Source organism: Austrofundulus limnaeus, unplaced genomic scaffold (genome assembly GCF_001266775.1).
Source record: "Austrofundulus limnaeus strain Quisiro unplaced genomic scaffold, Austrofundulus_limnaeus-1.0 Scaffold36, whole genome shotgun sequence".
Taxonomy (NCBI): domain Eukaryota; kingdom Metazoa; phylum Chordata; class Actinopteri; order Cyprinodontiformes; family Rivulidae; genus Austrofundulus; species Austrofundulus limnaeus.
Window position 1 is genome coordinate 1,082,527 of NW_013952438.1, and position 23,824 is coordinate 1,106,350.

Sequence of the window (23,824 nt, forward strand, 5' to 3'; positions counted from 1 at the left end):
CAAAATAAGTGTAAAAAAGTGTTCATATTTGTGTACAAGCTGTTTAGATTGTCAAAAGGCCTGTGTTTTTAGGGTTATTAACGAAGTTCGTGTACTCAGACCAGTAATTTTTGGGGTCACAAGTTTTTGCCATGGATATTTTGTGGGTCAGAAGACAAAAAGTTTGGGAACCACTGCCTTAGATCATGCCATGACCCAAGGGTCTATTCAAATATTAAATATAATCTTCATACTAGCAGTGGCCATTGTTGATGTTTATCGCAGGATGATGATGTCATCGTAGTTAGCTGACACTGACCTTTGCCAATGCATCTAGCACTGCTAAAGAAAATATTTAAAATCTAAATGCAAAATGTGTTCATAAAAAACAATATGGATGGTCCAGAAGTTTGAAGTGCAGCTCAGACACTGACTACAACTGCAAATTTAATGTTTTGCATGGAAGCTTTTGCTGCATTGGAGCGCTAGCGGTTGCTATTGTCTCAGGATGATGACCTCATAACATGAGCCAAGAGGTTGCATTCCGTTCCAAAATACCTAAATGTGAAATTCAACATTTAAGATTTTATCTTTTACATTTAAATTTAAACATTTAGAATTAGAATTTCATGTTTAAATATATATTTTTAACTTAAAATTGAGTAAAAATGAGTTTAATGTAAGAACAGTGAGCTAAATAACAATAAAATGATAAAATGTTTGTGGAAAATGTGTAATATGAAAGTGAGCTAAATATTGAAAAATATAGTAGTGACATTTTTTAACATTTCACTTTACACTTGGTGCCCCACACACCCCACCATTAACACAAAAACTAATTTTGACAAGCAGATTGGCAGTAAACCATTTAAATTCACATGTTTGAGAAAGCTATATAAATTAAAGAAGATTATTGTGTTTCTGAACAGTCTCACAATTATGATGTCTCACAGACTTTCTGACATTGATTTTGAGGGCCTGTTAGGCCTCCAATGGTTTTATAAATTAGCTTGACTACATTGTCTATTAGGACTGCAGCAGGATGTTTAACCAATTCTAATTTCTATACATTTTGCTTTGGATGAGATGGAATTTTATGTTGCTTGCTGCAGGTTGAACTCAAACCCAGCTGCTCCACGCAAACAGAGATGTCTGCCACTGAAAAAGTCAATATCAGAAGCTGTGTCACAGAGAGAAAAGACCTTCTGTCTGAGTGACACCAAATCGGCTGATGAATGGGCTCATGAATAAAAAGAAATTACATTAATCTGAAACGTAGTGAGAGGAAATGGGACAAGGAGACAGACACACAAAAGAGACCAAGACTGGCAGATTAAAAGAACAAAAAATGAGGGAACTAGCGGAGCAATCAAGTTTTCACCAACAAAGGAGTGCACTCACGTTGGCTTTTACTACTTTTATTTTTCTGTCTTATGTTTTTTTTCTTCCTTTATTATGATTCCAGGCTACTATGGCAACGGAGTGAATGCCATCATAGTGTTTGCTGCCTGTTTCCTACCAGACAGTAATCGAGAGGACTACCATGAAATAATGGAGAACCTTTTCCTGTGAGTACTGTGCCACAAATAGACACTTTGAACCACTCATTCATTTTTGTCTAGTATGAGTTACAATGGCCTCAAATATCAATTATTGCTATTTGTCCTTAAAGGTGCAAACAGGATTAAAAAGCTATAACATGCTGATAAGGTAAAATAGCATCCCGGTTATAATATGTATTTAGAACGGCAGCTTACTAACACTTAAAACGAAACATAAAACTGCTTGTTAGACACTCAGAAGCTGTTAGATGGTGTACCGAGTGTGACACAGAATGGTTCTTATCTTTGACAGGCAATGCTAAACAAAAGACTTTAGTATATCCCACATCAGCCACCCACTGGGATGACATCATGTTGGCCTGTACAAATACAAAGCTTGAACTGACTTTCTTGTAATCAGTAGTGGCTACTGCACTCTAAAGAGTTGCTCCCACTAGACTATTTTGGGAAGTTATTTTTTTCCACTGTCAGCCTTTTCATCTTAAACTTTGAATAATTCTCTAGCTGCTGTTTCTTTTTTTTCAGAAAGTTTTGAAAGTACCTGTTTATGGACTGTCAAACAAAACCTACTTCAGACCCTTCATATTTACAGTAACTACAGCTTTAAGCTTGTCTTTGTTTAATATAAGGTTCTAGTCTATAGAATACTGCAAAGCTGCTGTTTTTTTATGGCTCATAGTTGCATTTTTAACTGTTTCAGTTTTGATTTTAAAACTTCACTGTGCTTGTTAAAGTCAATAAAGAAGCTGATGCATTGTGATAATAAGAAACAACACCAATATAGGTTTTAGGTGTTGCCTTAGATACTATTGTTTCTGAATTTTTTTTCTTTCAAAGTGTTGGAATGAAGGACTCTGGCATCCATTTGTTATGCTTAGAAAATGTAAATGCAACTTGTTGTAACATTACACATCCTCCATGGCTCAGCTGGGTTGTGGTGTAGCACAGGGATCAGTCCTTGGGCTGCTTTTATTTTTTTCAAAAATCCTTAAGTCTCACTAGGCTGCGATGGTTTGTGACCAGTTAACAAACAAAATGAGGGAGAATTCAAAATGTTTGCAGCGTTTCTGTTTTCTTGTGTGAGTCGTGGAAGCTTGGAATCTTGTTACTTGACTTTGAGATGTTTTTTTCTCTAAAATAATCACAGATCCACTCCCTGGGCTGCCACCTTATCATGAAGGAGAGGTTTGAGTGTTCCAATCCTAGCATCCTAGGAGCTATGTCGTCAGGGTCTTCATAACCTCAGTAGGGCCACCCAAGGCAAACAGGTCCTAGGTGAGGGATCAGACAAAGTGCAGCCCATGGACCCCTAATGAGTAGTAACACGAATGGATCTGATGTTCCCTTGCCCAGACGTGGGTCACCAAGGCCCCACTCTGGAGCCAGGCCTGAAGGTGGGGCACATTGGCAAGCACCTGGTGGCCCATGGAGCACGGCTGGGCACAGCCCGAAGAGGAGACATGGGTCCCCCTTCCCATGGGCTCACCACCTGTGGGAGGGGCTGGAGGGGTCAGGTGCATTGTGTGTTGGGCAGTGGTGGAAGGAGGTCCTCGGCGGTCTGATCCTCAGCTACAAAATCTGGCTCTAGGGATGTGAAATGTCACCTTTCTGGTGGGAAAGGAGCCTTGGACAGTGTGCAAGTTTGAAAGGTTCTGACTATATGCATTCAGACTCACCTTGATGCACCGCTCTGGCTCTGGAATCAGTCTCCTCAAGAGGGGTTGAACGCTCTTTCACTCTGAAGTTGCCCCTGCTGAGAGGCGCCGAGGAGGAGTGGGCATACTTATTGCCCTACATCTTGGTGCCTGTACGTTGAGGTTCAGCCTGATGAATGATGGTGTAACCTCCCACCGCCCACGTGTGAAGGGATGGGTTCTGACTGTTGTTTGCACTTACACGTCTAATGCTGCATTCACTCTGAACGTGATTTCAGCGTCAAAATTGCGTCCAATGCTTCAAGTTGGACGCTTGTACACTTTTAGGTCAGCTGCGAGTCAAAATTGTTCTTGAAATGCTTGACGTACATCTATGGACTGACTGGTAAATAATAAATGGACTTAACTTATAGAGCACTTTATCAAGTCCCTCTGGACCCCAAAGTGCTTTACACTTACATTCACCCATTCACACTCACATTCACACACTACATTGTTGTCACAGCTGCCCTTGGGTGCACTGACAGAGGAGGGGCTGCCATGCACCGGTGCCACCGGACCCTCTGACCACCATCAGTAGGCAAGGCGGGTGAAGTGTCTTGTCCAAGGACACAAAGACTGAAACGGCTGGACAGGGGATCGAACCGGCAACCTTCTTGTTCCAGGACGACTCCCCTAACCACTCCGCCACAGCCACCCCAGGCTCTTGACTCTAGTGTGTTGAGAGCGGCCCCCCCGCCAGTCTCCCCTCCTCTGTCAGTCTCTGTTTAATGTTGGATGAAATAAAGGAAGTAGCATTGCTTTAATTACTGAGAGCATGAGAATGTTGCGCTCATCAGATAAGTAATTCATAATTAATTCACCAAATAATTCAGAGACATCAGAGAGTTTGGTGAGTTTCACCACCCAGGAGCTGCGAGCTGTCTGATGACGCTCGCTTTCAGAACTGTTTTTGTCATGAGTCCAGTTTGATGAGCTGCTGATCCGCATCGGTGCCAATATCTCCTGCCTGGACACCAAATGCAGGCACTTGATTTCAGCTAAAGAGCTCCTGTTCATCTGTTTCAGGTTAGTGGACATCATTCAGGAAATTGTCCCGTCAGAAAATGTGTCACTCATCACACAGCAGAGTCTCTCTGGTTGACGCGCTGCATTGAGCTGCAAAAGTTCAGATTTTCCAGCTCCAAATCGCTCAAATTGTTCAAATTGTTCAAATTGTGCTGCTCTAATCGTGCTAGATGCGCCACAGCACTTCCCAACGCTGCTTGACGCACATCCACCATAGACTTTGCATGTAAACCTGACGCTACTGACGCTGAAATTGCATTATGAATGCAGCATAACAACAGTTCAGATTACACACCCTTTTTGGAGTCCTTGGAGGGGGTGCTGGAGAGTGATCCTAATGGGGACTCCCTTGTTCTGCTTGGGGGGGACTTAATAACGTGGGCAATGACAATGAGACCTGGAAAGGTGTGGTTAGGAGGAACAGCACCCCCCCCCCTCCTCAAATCTGAATGGTGTTTTGTCATTGGACTTCTGTGCATGGATTGTCCTTAACCCATGTTCAAGCATAAGTGTGTCCATATAAGTTCTCTTGGCACAAGATACCCTAGGCCGCAGTTCGATGATCAACTTTGTTGTTATTTCATCTGATCTGTGGCTGCATGTCTTGGACACTCGGGTGAACAGAGAGGCGGAGCTGTCATCTGACCACTACCTGGTGGTAAGTTGGCTCCGATGGTGGCGGAGGATGCTTCAGAGACCTGGCAGACACAAATGTATAGTGAGGGTCTGCTAGGAATGTCTGGCAGAGTCTCCTGTTTGACTGAGCTTCAACTCACACCTCCAGGAGAAATGCGAACATGTTCCAGGGGAAGTGGGGGGCATTGAGTTTGATTGGGCCATGTTCCATGCCTCCAATGTCGAGACAGCTTACAGGAGCTGTGACTGCGAGGTTGTCAATGCCAGTCGTGGTGGCAACCCTTGAACCCGCTGGTGGACACTGGCAGTGAGGGATGCTGTCAGGCTGAAGAAGGAGGCATATCAGGTATTTTTGGCTTGTGGGACTCCAGAAGCAGCTGATGGGTACTGGCAGATCTAAGAGATTGAATGAAACAACAGACCTAACAGAAACTTGTGCATGCGAGGAGTTCGAAGAGGTGAAAAAAACTTCTGTATAGCTTCGAGGCAATTCTAGTCCACCATCCAGCTTCTCAGGGAGGAAAAGCGGTTCACCACCAACACTGTTTATGGTGGGAATGGTGCATTGCTGACCTCAACCCAGGTTTCTGTGGGTCAGTGGGCAGAATACTTCAAAAACTTCAATCCCACCTGCACATCTTCCAATGAGGAACCATAGCCTGGAGACCCTGGGTCAGACTCTCCAATCTCTGGTGCTGAGTTCACCAAGGTGGTTTAAAAGCTCCTCTGTGGCAAGGCACTGGGGGTGGATGAGATTCACCTGGAGTTCCTTAAGGCTCTGGATGTTTTTGGGTTGTGTTGGTTGATGCAACTCTACAATACTGCATAGACATCAAGGGCAGTTCCCCTGAATTGGCAGACCAGGGTGGTGGTCCACCTGTTTAAGAAGGGAGGCCGCAGAGTGTTTTACAGGGGGAATCACACCTTTGAGTCTTCCTGGTAAGGTCTATTCAGGGGTGCTGGAGAGGAGGGTCCATTGGATAGTAGAATCTTGGATTCAGTAAGAGCAGTGTGGTTTTCATTCTGGTCGTGGAACACTGGACCAGCTCTACACCCTCAGCAGGGTTCTAGAGGGTGCATGGGAGTTCGTCCAACCACTAAATGTGTTTTGTGGAATTGGAGATGGTGTTCGACCATGTCCCTGAAGAGTCCTGTGGGGGCTACTCTGGGAGTATGGGGTACCAAGCCCTTTGATACGAGCTATTAGGTCCCTGTACACCCAGTGTCAGAGCTTGGTCTGCATTGCCGATAGTAAGTCGGACTCGTTTCCTGTGAAATTTGGACTTGGCCAAGGTTCCCCTTTGTGACAGATTCTGTTCATGTATTTTTGGACAGAATTTCTAGGCACAGCCAAGGTGTTGAGGGGATCTGCTTCCACTTTGTTGACATTAGGATTGCATTTCTACTTTTTGCGGATGATGTGGTCCTATTGGCTTCATCAGCTAGGGATCTCCAGCTCTCACTGGAACAGTTCACAGCTGAATGTGAAGCGGAAGCAGCTGAATGTGAAGCGGATGGGATGAGGATCAGTGTCTCCAAATCTGAGACCATGGTCCTGAGCCAGACAAGGGTAGAGTGCCTCCTCCGGGTCAGGGAAAAGGTCTTGCCCCAAGTGGAGGAGTTTAGGTATCTTTGGGTCTTGTTCACAAATGAGGGAAGAATGGAGCAAGAGATTGATAAGCAGATTGGGTCTGGATCTGCAGTGATGTGGGTGCTGTACTGATCAGCCATGGTGAAGCGAGAGCTGAGTCAAAAAGTGATGCTCTCTATTTACCAGTCAGTCTTCGTTCCTACCCTCATTTATGGTCACGAGCTTTGTGTAGTGACTGAAAGAATCAAGTTGCAGATACAAGCTGATGTAATGAGTTTTCTCCACAGCATGTCTGGGGTCTCCCTTTAGGGTAAGAAGCTCTGTCATCCAGGAGGAACTAGGGAGTAGAGCTGCTGCAACTCCACTTTGAGAGGAGCCTGTTGAGGTGGCTCGAGCATCTGGTCAGGATGCCTCCTGGATGCCTCCCTGGTGAGGTGTTCTGGGTATGTCCCACTGGGAGGAGACCCCGAGAAAGAGCCAGGACATGCTGGAAGGACTATGTTTCTCAGATGGCCTGGGAACGCCACCCCCAGAGGAGCTGGCCCAAAAGGTTGGGGAAAAGGAAGTCTGAGTCTCTCTGCTTAGGCTGCTGTCCCCGCGACCCGATCCCAGATAAGCAGAAAAAACTGGATGGATGGAGAATCACAGAGATGTTGCCCTCAAAAATTTCTATCTTTTTTACTTAGCAAATTCTAGATCATTCACGTTTATTTTGACATCCACACACAGAAATCTGCCATTTTTTAAAAAAAAAAAACATACTTTAGTAGATAAAATCATAAACGTGTGGGCGACTGTCATGATGAGTTCAAAACAGATTTACGCAGGTACTGTGTGGACGGAGTTGTGCAGTGACATAATGTGCATGACCAATAATACACTTTTGCAAAACGTACACAAGAGCTGTGATTTTCAAAAATTGGTCATGCAACATGCAGCCGCATGGCTAAGCGGTGGCTTAGTTGCCAATAGAAATCAGCAAGACTGCAGCTGAAAATTTGCCAATTTCCTGGCAATTTTGACCTGCTAACTAGTCTTACAGCTGCAGCTCAGGGATCTACAATCTAAGTTAACCTCATTTTTACGTTAAAGCTCAGATTTTGTCAGATGACCTCATCATTTCCAGTTCTTGTACTTCTAACCTTGGCAGTCAACTTCAAACTTAAGTAAAACATGTTCATTTTGCACACACATGGTTATAAAAATATAGTCTTTTGTCTATGTTATTCATTGTAAAAACATTTTACTTATCTATTGAGACTCCTGGCTGAATCAAAATGCTGCAGTCAGACTTATTACTGGGTTTAAAAGGCACAAAATCATCAATATTGTGCTTGCCATCCCTGCACTCTCTCCCTGTTAGACTTTGTATTGATTTAAAAATCTTACTGCTCACATTCATAGCCTGAAGTGACCTTGCCCCTAAATGCGTCTCAAATGTATCGACCTGGAATATTTCCTCTGAAACATTGAGATCCTCCAACAGAAGCCTTCTAACTGGCTTCAGGTTTAAGATCATAACAAAGAAATATCAGGCTAAACTTATTTATTTAGTTAGTTAGTTAGTTAGTTAGTTAGTTAGTTAGTTAGTTAGTTAGTTAGTTAGTTAGTTAGTTAGTTAGTTAGTTAGTTAGTTAGTTAGTTAGTTAGTTAGTTAGTTAGTTAGTTAGTTAGTTAGTTAGTTAGTTTAGAAAATGTTATATACGCATAATATTTTACTTTTATATTCAGAAGGCATTAGGTGATGAAAGCAGATTGTATGACATGACGCAGATGCTGCTTTGTTAATCACCTACGGTACTTCGGCAAAATTCACTTTGTGATTGCAATTAGGTGATAGAAATAAAGCTTGTTTGCTGAGACCTGCTGTGTTTACAGCTCCACTGGTGTGCTGGCAGAGTTTTCGGCCTGGACGGTGTGGTTGGGATCCCACAGGCTGTTCTGTGACAGATATTGAGTAAGCCTGCATGTCCAAGAGTTTTTGGATAGAAATGAGGAAAAAGTAAAACGAAGTGTCTGCAGTTTTCAATGCCAGATGGCTCAAAAGTTTGATTCCTTGTGAAGAGGAGTAACGGTGGCTTTGTGGAGAATGGAATGCAGTTTGTCAGGAGGAGATGATCTTAATAGCCATGAAACAGAGCAAGTCAGCAGTGTTGGACTGTAAGCTGGAGAATGACATTTGATGAAGCAGAGACTAGAGGAAAAACTGAGACCGAAGTCGGTAAAGTTAGAGGAGTTATTGAGGAAACTAGCTGACGACATTTTCAACTTTACTTTCAAAGGAAACCACAAAGTTCCCCGCTGACTGAAAGGACAGGAGGAGGAGGAGGTTGTGGAAATGAGAAGAGAAATAGATAACGGCTTCTTGTGGTCAAATCAGAGAATGTGATTTCAGAAAAGCAGCAGTACGACGAGCCTCTGAGATTGATGCAAAGAAGGAAAGATGAAGAAATTCAAAATGGCTCATGAAGCAACACTTGTAGCAATTTCTTGTAGCTGACATCAGAGGAGAGACATTTCAACATGCTGCTAAAGTTGAGCATTTCTGATTTATAAAGAGGCTTGTCTGTCTCCTCACATTTTTTGCATTCAGGTTTAAGATAAAGTGTGCTTCTCATTTTCACAAGTTTGTCACATGCAATGAACCTAAATCAGAAAGTGTAAGATTTTCCTCACTGGAGTATTGTTTCAGGTTCATTTGATTTATTCTCATCATATGCTGGATATTACATTTACTGTGGGGATGGACTATTCAACTGGTGGTCTGCAGGCCACATCTAATCCATGGGTGACCTCAGTTTGACCTGACACAGGATTCATTGAAAAACAAACAAAAAAATTACTTCATTTGATATAAAAATTGATTTTAAATCATTAAAAAAAATGAATGAATAATGAATAAAATAAACAAAACTCAAAGGTAAATTATAATAAAATTTATTTTACATAATGCAGTGTTTCCCCCATTATTATCTGGCAACAACCTGCCCCTGACCTGTTGGCTTTAAGCAAATGGCCTCTTGAGCAGTTTAGTTGAATAACCCTGCTATTCCAGCAATCTGTTTTCTTTACGCACATCTTCACAGGGAACTGGTGCATCCAAGTCTCACTGCTGGAGAAGTGAGGAACACCCTGAATATGTTGCTCCTGCATCACAGGAACAATCTCAAGATATTTGAGCTGAAAACACAAATAATTTTTTTCCCCTCTTTGGTCATGGTATTTGTTGCATTTTTTTTACACAGCCCGAATCATACACACCTTGGAATGTCCTCGCTGCAACTCTCCAATCAAAATTAAAAAAAAAGTTGAGCAGAAAGACTGGAACCAGAACAGCACATGTTTTGTTACATGTTGTGTACCTACAGTATGCATTTGTTTATGAACGTTTCAGTCGTATATCATTCTAAAATCAAGGTAACTTTCTAAAAGCTCAGTGTAACTTATAAATACGATGTGTCTGCAGTTATGTGATCAGCACACTCGAGCTGATGGTGGCAGAGGACTACATGATTGTGTATTTGAATGGAGCCACACCCCACAGAAGAATGCCTGGCCTTGGCTGGCTGAAGAAGTGCTATCAGATGATTGACAGAAGGTGGGCCTGGTCATCTTCCATCCACTTCAAGACTTTAATCTTTCAGGACTAAAAGTGAAAAGAGCCCTGTTTTCATGAACATGTCTAACATGTGACACATTATGTTGTGTTCAGGCTCAGGAAGAATTTGAAATCCTTCATTATTCTTCATCCATCGTGGTTCATCAGGACTGTTCTAGCAATTACCAAGCCGTTTATCAGGTAAGCATGTCAGGTGCCACACTCTAAAGTGCTATTTGCTGATAGAAAATGAGGAAATATACAGAAAAGGTCACATTTTCTAACATTTTTAGACAAATTGTTGATTTTTATGCCTTGCATTGACTGTGGCATTGTATTAATGACTCAAACTATATCACAATGTTTATTTCAATTCAGTTTTCAGTGAATTATTTTAAAAAGATTTTGCACTGATATTAGTAGAGAGTCAGACCACTGTGTAATGTCTTCAGCAAGATTCTCAATTAGCTTCAGTTCAGGACTCTGTGGAGGAAAATCAATATTTGAAAACAATGTCTAATGCTCCCTGAATCACTTTTTCTTCATTTCACCTTAATAAGTTCTGACTTTGTCACCTTGGAATTTGCCCACATCGTCAGGGAGGAGAAAATCTTTTAATGGAAAAGATAAACTTTAAACTCAGCAAACTCGTTTGAACTTATTTGTTTTTAAGCAGATACAAGTGAAGCCAGATCTGACCAGCTGATGCAACCTCACATCATAACATGGCTCCTAATGGGTGAAACCGTACATTCTTTGTTCCTCTAACCCTGGTGCACTCATCACTGCCAGATACAGAAACATCTGAGCTCATCAAGACTATATATTCTGTTTTGAGTTCCACAGTTTTTACAGTATGTGCTCAAGCAACTTTTTTTCAAACAGCCTCACAGATGTTTGTTTTTCTTGAGAATAAAAAGTTCAACACTTTAGTGGCAATACCTTAAATCAGGAAAGTGTCAAATGGATTTGACACTTTTCAGTATTTTTATTTTATTTTTAAGTTTGAAATACCCAATAAATTTCGTTCCACTTCAGGATTGTGTCCGACTTGCTGTTGGTTCTTCACAAAAAAAAAAAAAAAATGTTGCAAAAGGTTGAAAAGTTCAAGGGGGCCGAATACTTTCGTAAGGCACTGTAGCTCAGTCAAGTGGTTTTAGCAGATTCAGCATTTTGTTTACACTGAGTTCATATACCAGCATTTCAGATGTGCACACAATTATATCTGAAAACCTACTGGACTAAACCCTTTCAAACTACCTCAGAATATATATTTTTCATGTTTTAATGAGCACATTTAGGTTCTGTTTGCATTTTGAGAATAAAAACACTTTTAGTTTTTAAACAAATACTGCTGTAAGTTATTGAATTTTTATTGTTTTTCACTAAAATGTAGAGTGTAATGTAAGTTATGAATAACTTTTCACAGTTTTGTTCAGGCTGTGTTTTAACGTGGCATCAGGGTAAACTGCAATTTTGAACATGCTAATCTCTTTTTTTGTAAAAGAAAAAGTAAAATATAACAGCTTCATCAGTCACCACAAGCAAACATTTCTGATATTTAGTCAACTAAAGTTATTCTTTACTAGGATTTACTAAACCAAGTTATGTCAATAATTTCCACACAACTGAGATGAGTAAGTGTAAAGCAACATTCACTTATTCTTTTAAAAATATGTGAACTCAACTCTGTTTTTAACTGTTGATTGAGCAGAAATTTTAATTTGACTTTTTTAAATCTGGAAATAATACATATAATTGAAAATTCATACCTTGTGTTAAAAACAAAGTATAACCCATCAACTTAAAGCATTCCTTTTAAATATCAAGGCATGCACACGAAGCACCAGATGATAATGACAAAATGGTCTATTTGGATATTTACTACAATCCAGTTTTATGTGATATCTCATGTTGACGTGTTTGTCGCTGGCCCTTTCACTTTTAGAAATACGTTTCTCTGTCAACAGTGCCAAGTTTAGCAGCAAGATCAAGTATGTGCACAGTCTGGATGAACTGCAGGAAATCATTCCAATGGACTGTGTCCAGATCCCAGAATGCATCATTAAGTGAGTCCCTCTAAGCCCTTAAACATAACACCGCCTCCACTCTTTCCAAACCTGACGTGTCCTAATGACTTCATACTCATCCTTTGTATTTGAACTCCCACCTCTAGACTCGACAAGGAAATGAAGGAAGCAGCAGAAAACTCAAAGTAAGTGTCGACTCTTCTGCGGAGGCAGAGGCCTCGGCTCTATCCTCAGCTGGAGCGCTCGTTTATCTGATGTCTCACTTTTAGATCAGAGGCTTCTTTTGGATGAGGACCAATTTGATTTGGCTCTGGTTCCAATTACAGTGCAGAGACAGAGAGGGGAAAAAATAGCAAAGGATGCTAAATGCATTGCTTTTATCTCATTTATCATCACAGTGAAATAAATGAGCCACTCCTTATTGCACAGAGATCTATTACACCGATAATAAATGTAAAACCAAAGCCGCAGACTTCACACACTAATCACTGACTGGCTAATTGTGCCATGTTTCATAAATTGCACGAGCCTTCAAATTCACCGTGTTGAAGCACATTCCAGCAGTAAATCCTCCTCTTAACAACGTCTCAATTTGTTTCTTTCCTTGAAGAGTGAACAGCTTTCTGCAGGGGACCGAGCTGACGGCGACAAGCAGAACTGAGTGAGTCCACAGTGATCTTACAGTTCACATATAGAAGACAAACAGCCGCGCGTCCTCCGTCTGTCACCGATACATAAACACAGCCGTCCTGAATGCTTTGTGTTTCCATCTTCGCAGACAAGTCCAAGCTGGTGCCAGCAGCTCGTAAACGCCCAACATCCTGAATTGATGGGACACCTCGGCGCTCAAAAGTCCCTGTAATGGATGGGTCAAGCTGGAAGACGGAGCTCGTGTGTGTGTGTGCGTTTGTGTATGTGTGTGTGGATGTGTTTGTTAATCAGACACTAGAGTTTTATTTGGACACATCTCGTCTTAGTCCCACTCAGCTCAGTCTGAATTGCTGCCGTAGCATCTGCTCTGTCGTGAACTCGCGGCCACGAAAAACGAAATAGTCAGGTGTGGTATTTTCCCGAGCACCAACACAGTAGCATCGATGTTCACTTTAGGGTAGAAAATGCAATTACACACCAGAAAGTGCACCGCACAGATCCATTTTAGAAACTACAGCGTGCATGAGAAGCAGCAAAGCAATAACCCCACCCCCCCCTCTTTCCCAGGTACTCGGGCGATTTTCGTGTCAGCCGTTTACGCAGAAAAGGGAGAAGGAATAAAACAACCTTGTGCCATAGTTTATGACCGACTTGCAGCGAAGCAGGGGATCTTCATTCTTGTCTTGAAACAGGAGAATAAACCGACAAATAACTTTAAGGTGTCAATCTGAAACAAAGCAGGGGAGAGTTAAACAGGAAATCTAGCCGTCAGTGACACTATATCTTTCTAGCCTTGTTCGACAGGTGTGTGTGTGTGTGTGTGTGTGTGTGTGTGTGTGTGTGTGTGTGTGTTTTCTGAAACAAACTGGGAATTATTTTTTTAGTTTCTGCCTTAGATAACATATAATGATGGGACCTCAATAAAGCACAATATATTGTGTGTGCGCGTCTACATGCATGTGGGTATTTGTACATCAGCGCATGTCCCCTCATTAACAAAAACAAACTGCTGGTCTTCTTCTATGGTGTATTAAAGATGTGCTAATAAATGAAGCGTTGGTGTCAATGAATTCAATAAAAGTACAGATTAACTGTTGTTTTCAGTCATGTCAGACTTGTTGGTGACAGATACTGACTACGTCGTGAATCCGTTTATTTCATCACAACTTCAGTTTTTCAGATTGATTTTTTAAAATTTTCTTAAACAGAGCAACACATTTTCAAATTAAAATGTAACTGACAAACCCATACAGTCAACGACAAAAATCAATCAACAAAATACAACAAAAACAACAAGATTTTAAAGTCCAGCACAACAAAAACAGGAGGAGGTGGTTCAGGAAAGAAAGAACTACAAGAAAACATAAATTACCACATTTAGGCTAAAGCCTGATCATGTACAAGTCTTTAAGTAAGAAATTAATTCCTAGTTTTAAATTTGTCATATAAGAGAATTTCTGCTTGTATTCAGCTTTTGAACAAATCGTTGATGTGTACTTCATGCTGTCAGCTCTTAATTTAGTTTAATATCTACGTGGTATAACTTTATTTGGTTGGAAACATCCAGAAATGCTGCCAAGAGGCGTCATCATGTGATTGTCAACGCTCACATAAAGGTTCTGACAAACTGTAAACAAATTTAAATGGTGAATGGTGTTTTTCACTTTCATACAGTTGTTTTTTCATTTTATTTTTTAAAGGTATTATAATGATACTATTATTTAAGAGACAAAATCTAAAGGTTACTAAGTTGGGGTGGAAATAACTTTTACAGATAAGTCAGTTTTAATTGTCTTTTTTCTAAATTTAATGATTTGGCAGTGTTTTGTATCCAAATAGCTCTAAGTGCAGATTTGTTTCTATGAACAAGAGAGCTGTGATTCAACATTTCTTTGTATGGTTTTGAATCCCTAAATATCTGAAATAATTTCAGAGAAAAAAAATCAATCAACATCACCATACTCTTCTCTCTGATATCTGCAACATCTGACTTCCTCTCAGTTCTCATCACATGATTCACCCTCAAAAAAGACAAAAGGAAAATAGGAAATGGAAATAAAATAAATAAAAAAACTGAATGTCTCTGTTCATTTTGGACCTGTACTGGGAGCAGAATGAGTGTAAAATTAAATGTAACATCTGCTTAATGTGCAACCTATTGTTTTATTTTTAGACAATTGAGCTGTGGGAAAAAAATGTTTTTTCCAATATCTACTCCACTGTTGAGGCCGCTGGGAAAATGTACCACAATACTAACTGGACAGAAATTGTTTACGCCGAACAGAGAATATTAAATGTGAAAAACCTACAAAAAATATTACCAGCTGTTGCTAAACGACTGTTTACTATTTTGTATACTTTAAACTCCTCATATAATCAGTTTTAGGACAAAAAGCCATTTGTGTTATGAACATCTGACATTAAATAAACATATATACTACTGCAAGAAAGTAAGTCAGAAGGATTATATGGCTCCATTTAGGCATCTTAAATGTAGATTTATTTTTGCCCCACAGTTCATTTTGTGAATGAATAGCTGTTGTAAAACGTGGCTTCTCGTGTCCTATTTATTTAAACCGAATCAGTGAAAGAAAGAGAAGACTGTCCCTCAGGGCAGGAGGAGATAAACAACCCAGATGAGGACAAGACAGGAAGACAGAAACAACTAGATGGAAAAAAAAAGATTTCCTCATTTTGTTTAAATGCCTCATCTGAACCTGTAGCTCTCATCATCGTACTCCAACTCATCCTCGTCCTCCCCCAGCTGTCCATACCGGAACTTCCTGTACACCGTGCCATCCTGGCCCATGTAAACAATGTCCTCATCGTCATCGTCGTCATCGTTGTCAATTTTATGACCTGAGCGACGCTCTGAGATGTCGACCAGCTCAGCCTCGTGGAATCGGCCCTTTGAGGAGCTGGAGCCGCCGCTGTAGGACGCAGAGGAAGCTGAGTTGTAGCCCCTGTATATACTGTCACCCCCCAAGCCTCCGCTGGAGCCCAGCTTCTTGTAGCCGCGAGGGGGGAGGTCCGAGGGGGTCCCTTTGGACCGGGAGTGTCTTATTAGAAAGACAACAGCCACAAGTCCCAACACCAGCAGGATAGACGCGATGATGAAGATGGTCAGGTTTCCTCTCGTCACCTCCTCCTCCTCATTTCTAATTGGCAGGTTAGTGGTGAGGATGCACTGTCCTGGAGAAGGAAAAAAATGCAACATGGTGGTGATAAAATGCGATGTTTACATGATTAGATTTAAAGGGAACACAGAAAATAAAAATAAAAAAATAAAAATGTTGAAGAGGTTTTAATTTTGTTGTTGCAGAAAATAAATTTATTTTTAATCTATTTTCTGCTTTGAATCAACCTGAAACTGACTGACTGTAGGTCATTTGATAAAAACTCAAACATTTGCATTATTTTTAAATTTCAAATCTAAATTATTTGCAACTCTCAAAGTTGTCTTTGAAGGGAAATTTCCAATCAGAAGTTTGCTCGAGAAAACTGAGTTTATAACTAAAAGGCTACAAAGCAGCATTGTGTTTTTGCAAATTTGAAAACTTAAAAAACAGTGCTTTTTGACATTGTTGCCAATCAAATTCAGGCTCTCTGAAGAAGTTGCTGCTTCATTAAGACATAAAATTAGAAAAAAAGATTGTTTTGTGATTCAATTTTGTTTGTTTTAGACCTTTACAAACCAAATAATCAGCCGAAAGCTGTAATTGTGGACGAATAATCACAGATTAATCAAAAATGAAATGTGTAATTAATCACAGCTGTAGCGTGCTTTTCTAGAACAATGTGACTGACAGATAAGTTTAATTTGCTGTTTCCTCCAGCTTTCCACACAGACATTTTTTTTACTTTTTATTTTTAACAAGCGTGCTATTTTTGTTGCCAACCTCGAGTCTCAGTGCAGTTGCAACAATCCTGCTGCAGCGCGTCAATGTTCTCTCCTTCCTCTTCATGGCGGCAACACAGCAGACATCGCCCTCCAGCTTCCAAGATGGCCTGAGCAGGACAGATGGTGCAGTTGGATGGACCGGACCCCCGACACTCCAGACAAGAGCTGTCACAGTCTTCACAAGTGTAGTCTGAACTCTGCTGAAAATCAGAGAGGACTGAAGCAAGGCAGCAGCTTTTTTTTTAGACATTTATTTTTGCACGTATCAATCTTTCGCTTCCCAAACTCTATTTTTTTAAGAGGCTGAATGAAACAGAGAAGCGGTATCTCTGCACCGTCTATTAACATGCATGCTGTACCTGTCAGTCTCAATCAGTTCCCTCGCTGCAGGAGCAGGAGGATTTATTTGGAAAATGAGTCATTGAAATACATTTCCCAGTGCTGTTTTAGTCTGCCTAAGGTGCTGTAATAAGTCAGCCTGAATTACATGACAAGATACCCGGGGCCGGAACGTTAGCAATTATTTTGGTGAGGAGCTGAGTCAACACAGTTTTTAATTTAAAAAAACTAAAATAAAAAATGTTTTCTTTTGTGAAATTAAAACTTTTAAAGGTGTTGTTACCTTAATAAGAGGATACTGGCCTGGATCACACATAGACTCACACCTTCCATGTGACAGCTGGTATCCTGGGTAGCACGAGTCACAGGACTGGGAAACTTTCCCTGCAAAGACATGTTAGCATAAAATAATAAAAGGTGACACTTTATATATTGTTGCAGGATTTGATTCAAAAATATCAGCTACCTCATACAAAGACTTGGTGCACTGACAGTATAAGCCAAAATAAAGATATTTTCCTTGTACTTCCTTTGTACTTCAGAATGGAAAGATATTCCTTAAAGTTCTTGAGCAGAGCTGTCTGAATGACATGGAGCGTTATTCTCCTTTAAAACTGAAAGGCTTTTCTTGATCTGCAACAATGTTGAAGTAGACAGACATAAATGGGAAGTCTGCATGAGGGCAAGTCCTGGAGAACGTAACTGAGCCTCCGATGGCTCAATTCCTTCTCATGTTGCATCATGATGCCTCAAGTTAACGCCAAACCTGTAGAATGTGTCTCACAAGAGGTGGAAAAAATTGTAAATCATCTGACCAGGTTTCCTGATTTCAAGATGCTGCTCAGATGCTCACATCTAGGTCTTTTTGGAAGTGGTCAGGGGTGAGCATGAGCACTGGAAGCACAGCCACACAGCCGAGAACAGCCTGGAGTGATCCACGAGTTCTTACATCTCTCTCTCTCTCTATTTTTTTTTTTTTAGCAATTACTGTAGTGCCTTAATAAATCTTCTATGGGATCTGGACAAAAGAGCAATCTTTTGGTCTACATATAAATCAAAGAGGTTTTGCACTATCAGCTCTTGTTGATTGCTAACCCTGCATATGTAGATTTGACCACATAGCATTTGGGAACGCTACGTCAGGTATAACAACGAAGTGCCACTCATAAAAGTAGCTTATTCCTGCCTATTTGTGTTGATTCCATCAGACTAAAATCAGAAGGTTTAGTCTTTTCATGTCCTTCAGAAAGTTATTGTTACAAAAAACAATCAGCGTCACTTTACCAGTCAGCAGTGTGTTGTTGTGAGGAATTTGCTGGTTCACTGGCGAATAGCCCATGCTCACCAGTCATTATAATTGTCGAGTTGCCTCAAATTTAATAGACAGAAATTTCATTACTCATCATGAGAATTTGTGAGATCACAAGCGAGACTATTAATAATAAACCCTAACCATGTATTTTGAGTTTAATTAGTGTTCAGTCCTAACTATGTGATTTAAATTCATTACCACAACATTCATTAGAAGAAAGAAAAAAACAAATTGTAAGGAAAAAGTTTTGAATTGGAGTCTCCAGTGAAGTAATTAGGATTAAAACTATTTCTCATGGCCTCTCATTTCTTAGGATTCACTTAGCATACAAATAGGGTTTATTAGGATAAACAAAACTTGTAAAAAAACTTCTTAAAATGGTTCCATTGTAGTTGTGGTTTCTAGAGCACAAAGTAAAAATGGTCATGCACAAAATATGTAGCTTTTCTTACAAGCTCAAACAACTCAAGTCTACATGAATAGACCAAAGATTTTTTAAAACTTCTCAGTTAAAAAAATTTGCATTGCATGTCAGTGAGAGGTACAAGTCTAGCAGAAAAACCTTTCATCTCTATCTTCTACTGCTTATTTGTAGTTGGTTTATGGAGGCAACAGACCCAGGAGACATATCCAGACATCGCTCTCCCCAGCAACACCTAGGGGACCCCAAAGCATTCCCAGGCCAAACAAGATCCACAATCCCTCCAGCGAGTTCAGGGTCTACCCCAGGGCCACGTACCAATCGATGGTGTTTAGAAAACCTCCAAAGGTGTTCAGAAGGTATCCAGAATGCCTGAATCACCTCAACAGTCTCATATCAATGGAGCAGCTCTACTTCAATTTCTTCCACAGCCACCCTGGCTGCTTCATCCAGGGTATAATTTTTCAGTCATGATCATAACCTTATGACCACAGGTGAGGGCTGGGACATAGGCAAGACCAGTAAAGTGAAGAATTTGCCTTTTGACTCAAATCTTTCTTTGCAATGACTGACTGAAGAAACACCCTCATTATTGATAAAGATCCATCCTATCATCATTCATAAATGAAACGTTCAGATTGTTGAACTCCTCCTCCTAAGCAAATCCCCACCCCAGACATGAGGCCTTGTTTAATCTTAAAGGGGGGTGTCTTATGCAAAACTGACTTTTTTGTTTAGCTTTAAGTCGTGTTATAATATCACTCCCTCAACAAAAACATACCTAGAGTGTTGCTTTGACTCTTTCATGCATGTTTGAGAAGTCCTTGAATCTCCTGTGGTAGACGTGGAGCTGCCTAAATGCTTGCTGGTACAAAGCACCGCCTATTTACATAACTCCTCCCAAAAATTCAATGTGCAGCTGAGCTCCCGCCCCACAAACCACCCCTCCCCAGAAGCATTGTTTGATAACTGAAGTGGGAGTGTCTGAAATGGTACGGGGTTCTTAAAGAGACAGAGGGCAATTTCAAAGCGTTTAGATAGACTATGATGCAAAGTTAAATCTTTTGTTTTATATATACAGCATTTTCATCACAACTGAAGGTAACAGTTCCTTGATTGTGGTATAGAATTGAACTATGTGCCTGGAAAACACATACCATATTTATTAATGTATAATACGATCCCGAGTGTAATACAGCCCTCATATTTTGAGCTCAAAGAAGAGCAGCATGAGCTTCCAGTTCCGCGTGTCACAGAAAAAACAATTCACTAACAGAGCAGAAGCCGGTTGTTAAATTTTTTTAGAACATGCAACTAATGTCCAATTCTTCTTTTCACTGCTGCTGTTAACAAGAAATAGAAAACAAGTTTTTCCTCCTCGGACTCCGGTAAGTAAACAACCATTGTTTATATGCTTTGCTATAAAATACAACGGGAGGGAGGGAGATATTATTTATCCCCCGCAACACAATATCTGAGTTATATATGAGAAAATATTGGAACTTAGTGAAGTTTATTGCAGTTGTACATTAAAAAATAGTCAGTCAAAATTTACTTTCATGCATCATACGACCCCACTGTATGGATGATTTTTGGGATTAAATGTTTCTTATTATACATGCGTAAATATGGTACCCCCAAGAAAAATCTGCACTTTATTCTAACATCTTGCACTTCCTGGCAAATGAAAAGTAAATGCAAATCATTTGACTGGTATGTTGTTCTTACCTTCTCAACAATGTTGTGCACACATTTAACTACATGTTGCACTGATATCAGCCCAAAAACAGTCATCAAACAGCCTCACCCTACATTTTCTGCATTGTGTCACCGAAACACATTTCCACAGCATACTTTCTACATCACTCTGCCTCCTCTGCACAGTCTCCCCTCTCACATTTCCCGCTGTGAGAGTGCACTGCCAGCTGTGAGGTGCATGTGTAAACAACAACTGTGGAGGAAGTCTGGGCCGAACTGTCCGCACATTCTCAAGGAGATATTCGGTGATATTCATCCTCTCTTTGTGAACACCGGGAGGGCCAGCAGTTCAAAAGGGAGGGGACTCACAAATAGTGTCATGCCTTGCAGCCAGAATAGCATAGAAACTATTCAAGAGTAGATAAAGTCAAATATGTACACAAGGAGGGGAACAAATTTTTCATTGTTTGTTGTTAGATTAATGTTTGGTCATTTAGTTTATCTTTACGTTTACTTTATATATGAGAGCATATTTAGCCACATATTCACAAGGGAAGTCACAAAGAGCTGCAGGACAATCTAACACTGATAAACCGCTTTGGTGTTTGTGTTGTAAATTAGAATGTCTTTGGAGAATGCACTAAATGCACACACAGCAGTGTATAAAACATGTTTAATGGGTCATAAAGCCCAACTTAAAATCTTTAACATGGCCACATTTAAATTCCACGGGGGAAGAAAATTGCACTTTAACTTGTGCTGGGTTCTGATGAAATTAAATTCCTCCTGACGTGTGTACCTGAGCAGGTTTTGCAGCTGGCATGGCAGGGCTCGCAGGTCCTGTGGGTGGAGTCGTGGTGGTATCCCTGAGGACACATGTCGAGGCAGCGGCCCTCCTTCCGCACGTAGACGAGGCCCGGAGAGCAGCTCAGGCAGCCGTCCTCCCCGCCGTCGATGCACTCGCCGCAGCTCGGGTCGCACTTCTCGCACATCCTGGAAGCAGCGTTTCCATAGTGACTAGAAAACAGGTGGTGAGAGTTATGTTAGATCAAATTCAATTAAATGAAATGAGATTAGAGGTTTGTCCATTCTCACAGGAAATTCCCTTCCGCTGCCTCACACGGAGCTATATAAGTTTAGCTCAGCCTCGATATGACAACATGTAACAGAGGAAATGCCATCATTTCCCCTCAGTGATGAGGATGGCAGTGTTTACACGGAGCTCTGAAAAGGACTTATGTAGCATTTATATCCAGTTTGCTTTCCCTTGAGTATTTAACCGCTCATCAATTTAACGGAACATTAATTTATCTCACTCAGTTGCTGCACCGGGCCTCATAAAGGGCTATTTAAACCTCCAGATAATTAAGCCTGCATCTCCAAACCTGTCTAGCTATCCACAGTGACATTAGGTCTCCAGGCTGATCATTTGTTAATGACAACGCTTCACCATCGCTTTAACTGTAAAAGATGAAGGGGCGCAGCTGCACAGAGAGCAGGTTAAACTACCCGTGCAGGCAGGTCTCCACGCACTCTTTGGCCTCGCGGAAAAGGTGGGATTTGCAGGTGAGACACTGGAGGCTGCGCTTCCCAACACAGGTCTGACAGGACGCGTGGCAGGGTTCACATTTCTGCCCCGACTCCTCCCGATAGTAGCCTGTTGGGCATTCATCCACACAGGTACCATCTGTTCCAACACACACACACACACACAAAAACTCACTGCTTTAGTCAATGTTTTGCAGGCATGTGAGAAGCAATGGGACAGACATCAGCAGAAGCAAACTTGACCCACTGAGCAGGAGATGTCCCTGGTTGCAGCTCAGGCAGTGGGCTTTGCCCGGCCCTGAACACCTGTGGCAGAATTTGTGGCAAGGACGGCAGTCTCCGTCCTGGGCCGCGTACTGCCGAGGTGAGCACTTGAAGGCTGACGGAAGGCAGTAATTGTGGCCGTCCAGCCTCTGACCCTCTCTGCAGCTGGTGCAGGAGCCCAAGTGGGGTCCAAAGCATGTGAGACACGATGCATCACAGTCTGGAAACAAGCAAAATGAAATAAATAAATAAATAAATAGTATCACAACCACATATTTCTAAGAAAAAGCTTAGCTTTCCTTAAAGAAATTATAATATTTATGCCAGTAATTTTAGATTAAGATCATCAATATTTTCAAACTCTCCAAATGGTCATGAGATATTCTGCTCTCAGACGAACAGGGTGGACTTCCTGCTGAACTTTTAAGCAAATCTTAAGCATGTGTACGGGTTATAATTAGCTACTACCACACCACATTCTAGGAGGATATGTGTAAAGTTGACTGAATTACTTTGTGTTTTCCCATATTTGGTCAGCTGTTTCATCGCTCTTGAACTGTGTCAACTACAAAATGTCAATTTTAAAAAGGTGCATCTAATAATTATTTCTCAAATGTTAAAATTAACAACCACCAAGACAAGAGATTATTTTTTTGTGAACAGACAGTGCTGATGCTAAAACATTAATAGCAAATTACTCAACAAAGCTCTTGCACCACCACTCAGAATAAATACTGGGGATCAGTCTCCTTGTACATTAGATTTTAGACCACAATCTGTAGATTTGACAGAGTAATAAGCATTTTCTTATTTTTTTAAGGTCAGTTATCTGTGGCAGCCATCTTGAACCAAACTGACTTCAAAAGTTAATCAGTTGTAAATGTTCCTCTGGTTACTTTCTGCAAATTTCAAAAAAATGTGTCCAGAGGTTCATAAGATATTTTTCGTAACAGACTGACAAAGAGATAACGGTCCTCTTTCGATGATTAATATAACCATTGCTATAAAATGTTAGTTTAAACTGTGCTTTACCACATTGTTTCCACATGTTAGGATTTAAACCAGAAATGTCTTCTGTAAGAAAATCTCACCTCACTTTTGCAGCAAAGCAATGAAAACTAGAGAAGTTGCATTTCCTACGAAAATGCAAGTGTGAATGCCATTTGGCCAAAAAGTAAGCTATAATAGCAGAAGAATAGCATAAAGTAGCAGAACTATAGCTGAAATAGCAGAAGAATAGCAGAAAGTAGCAGAACTATAGATGAAATAGTAGAAGAATAGCATAAAGTAGCAGAACCATAGCTGAAATAGTAGAAGAATAGCATAAAGTAGCAGAACTATAACTGAAATAGCAGAAGAATAGCAGAAAGTAGCAGAACTATAGCTGAAGTAGCAGAAGAATAGCATAAAGTAGCAAAACTATAGCTGAAATAGCAGAAGAATAGCAGAAATTAGCAGAACTATAGCTGAAATTGCAGAAGAATAACAGAAAGTAGCAGAACTATAGCTGAAATAGCATAAGAATAGCATAAAGTAGCAGAACTATAGCTGAAATAGCAAAATAGCAGAAA

The 23,824-nt window shown here is 40.7% G+C and overlaps 2 protein-coding genes across 2 annotated transcripts in view; one reads left to right on the forward strand and one right to left on the reverse strand.

The window, feature by feature from the left end:
• Window positions 1–13,823, forward strand: part of prune2 (prune homolog 2 with BCH domain) — a gene marked incomplete in the record, with an annotated part of 19,189 nt that extends 5,366 nt beyond the window's left edge. The window contains 7 exon segments of the mRNA XM_014006514.1: window positions 1,445–1,547; window positions 9,958–10,089; window positions 10,204–10,290; window positions 12,060–12,158; window positions 12,266–12,304; window positions 12,730–12,780; window positions 12,898–13,823. Coding sequence (XP_013861968.1) covers window positions 1,445–1,547; window positions 9,958–10,089; window positions 10,204–10,290; window positions 12,060–12,158; window positions 12,266–12,304; window positions 12,730–12,780; window positions 12,898–12,928 — 542 coding nt within the window.
• Window positions 13,824–13,902: 79 nt separating this feature from the next.
• Window positions 13,903–23,824, reverse strand: part of pcsk5a (proprotein convertase subtilisin/kexin type 5a) — a 38,170-nt gene continuing 28,248 nt past the window's right edge. Inside the window, exons 30-35 of the mRNA XM_014006515.1 lie at window positions 22,237–22,473; window positions 21,951–22,128; window positions 21,241–21,458; window positions 17,294–17,394; window positions 16,670–16,868; window positions 13,903–15,962 (exon numbers count right to left, since the gene is read on the reverse strand). Coding sequence (XP_013861969.1) covers window positions 15,478–15,962; window positions 16,670–16,868; window positions 17,294–17,394; window positions 21,241–21,458; window positions 21,951–22,128; window positions 22,237–22,473 — 1,418 coding nt within the window. The 3' untranslated portion in view covers window positions 13,903–15,477. The remainder of the gene's footprint in view (window positions 15,963–16,669; window positions 16,869–17,293; window positions 17,395–21,240; window positions 21,459–21,950; window positions 22,129–22,236; window positions 22,474–23,824) is intronic.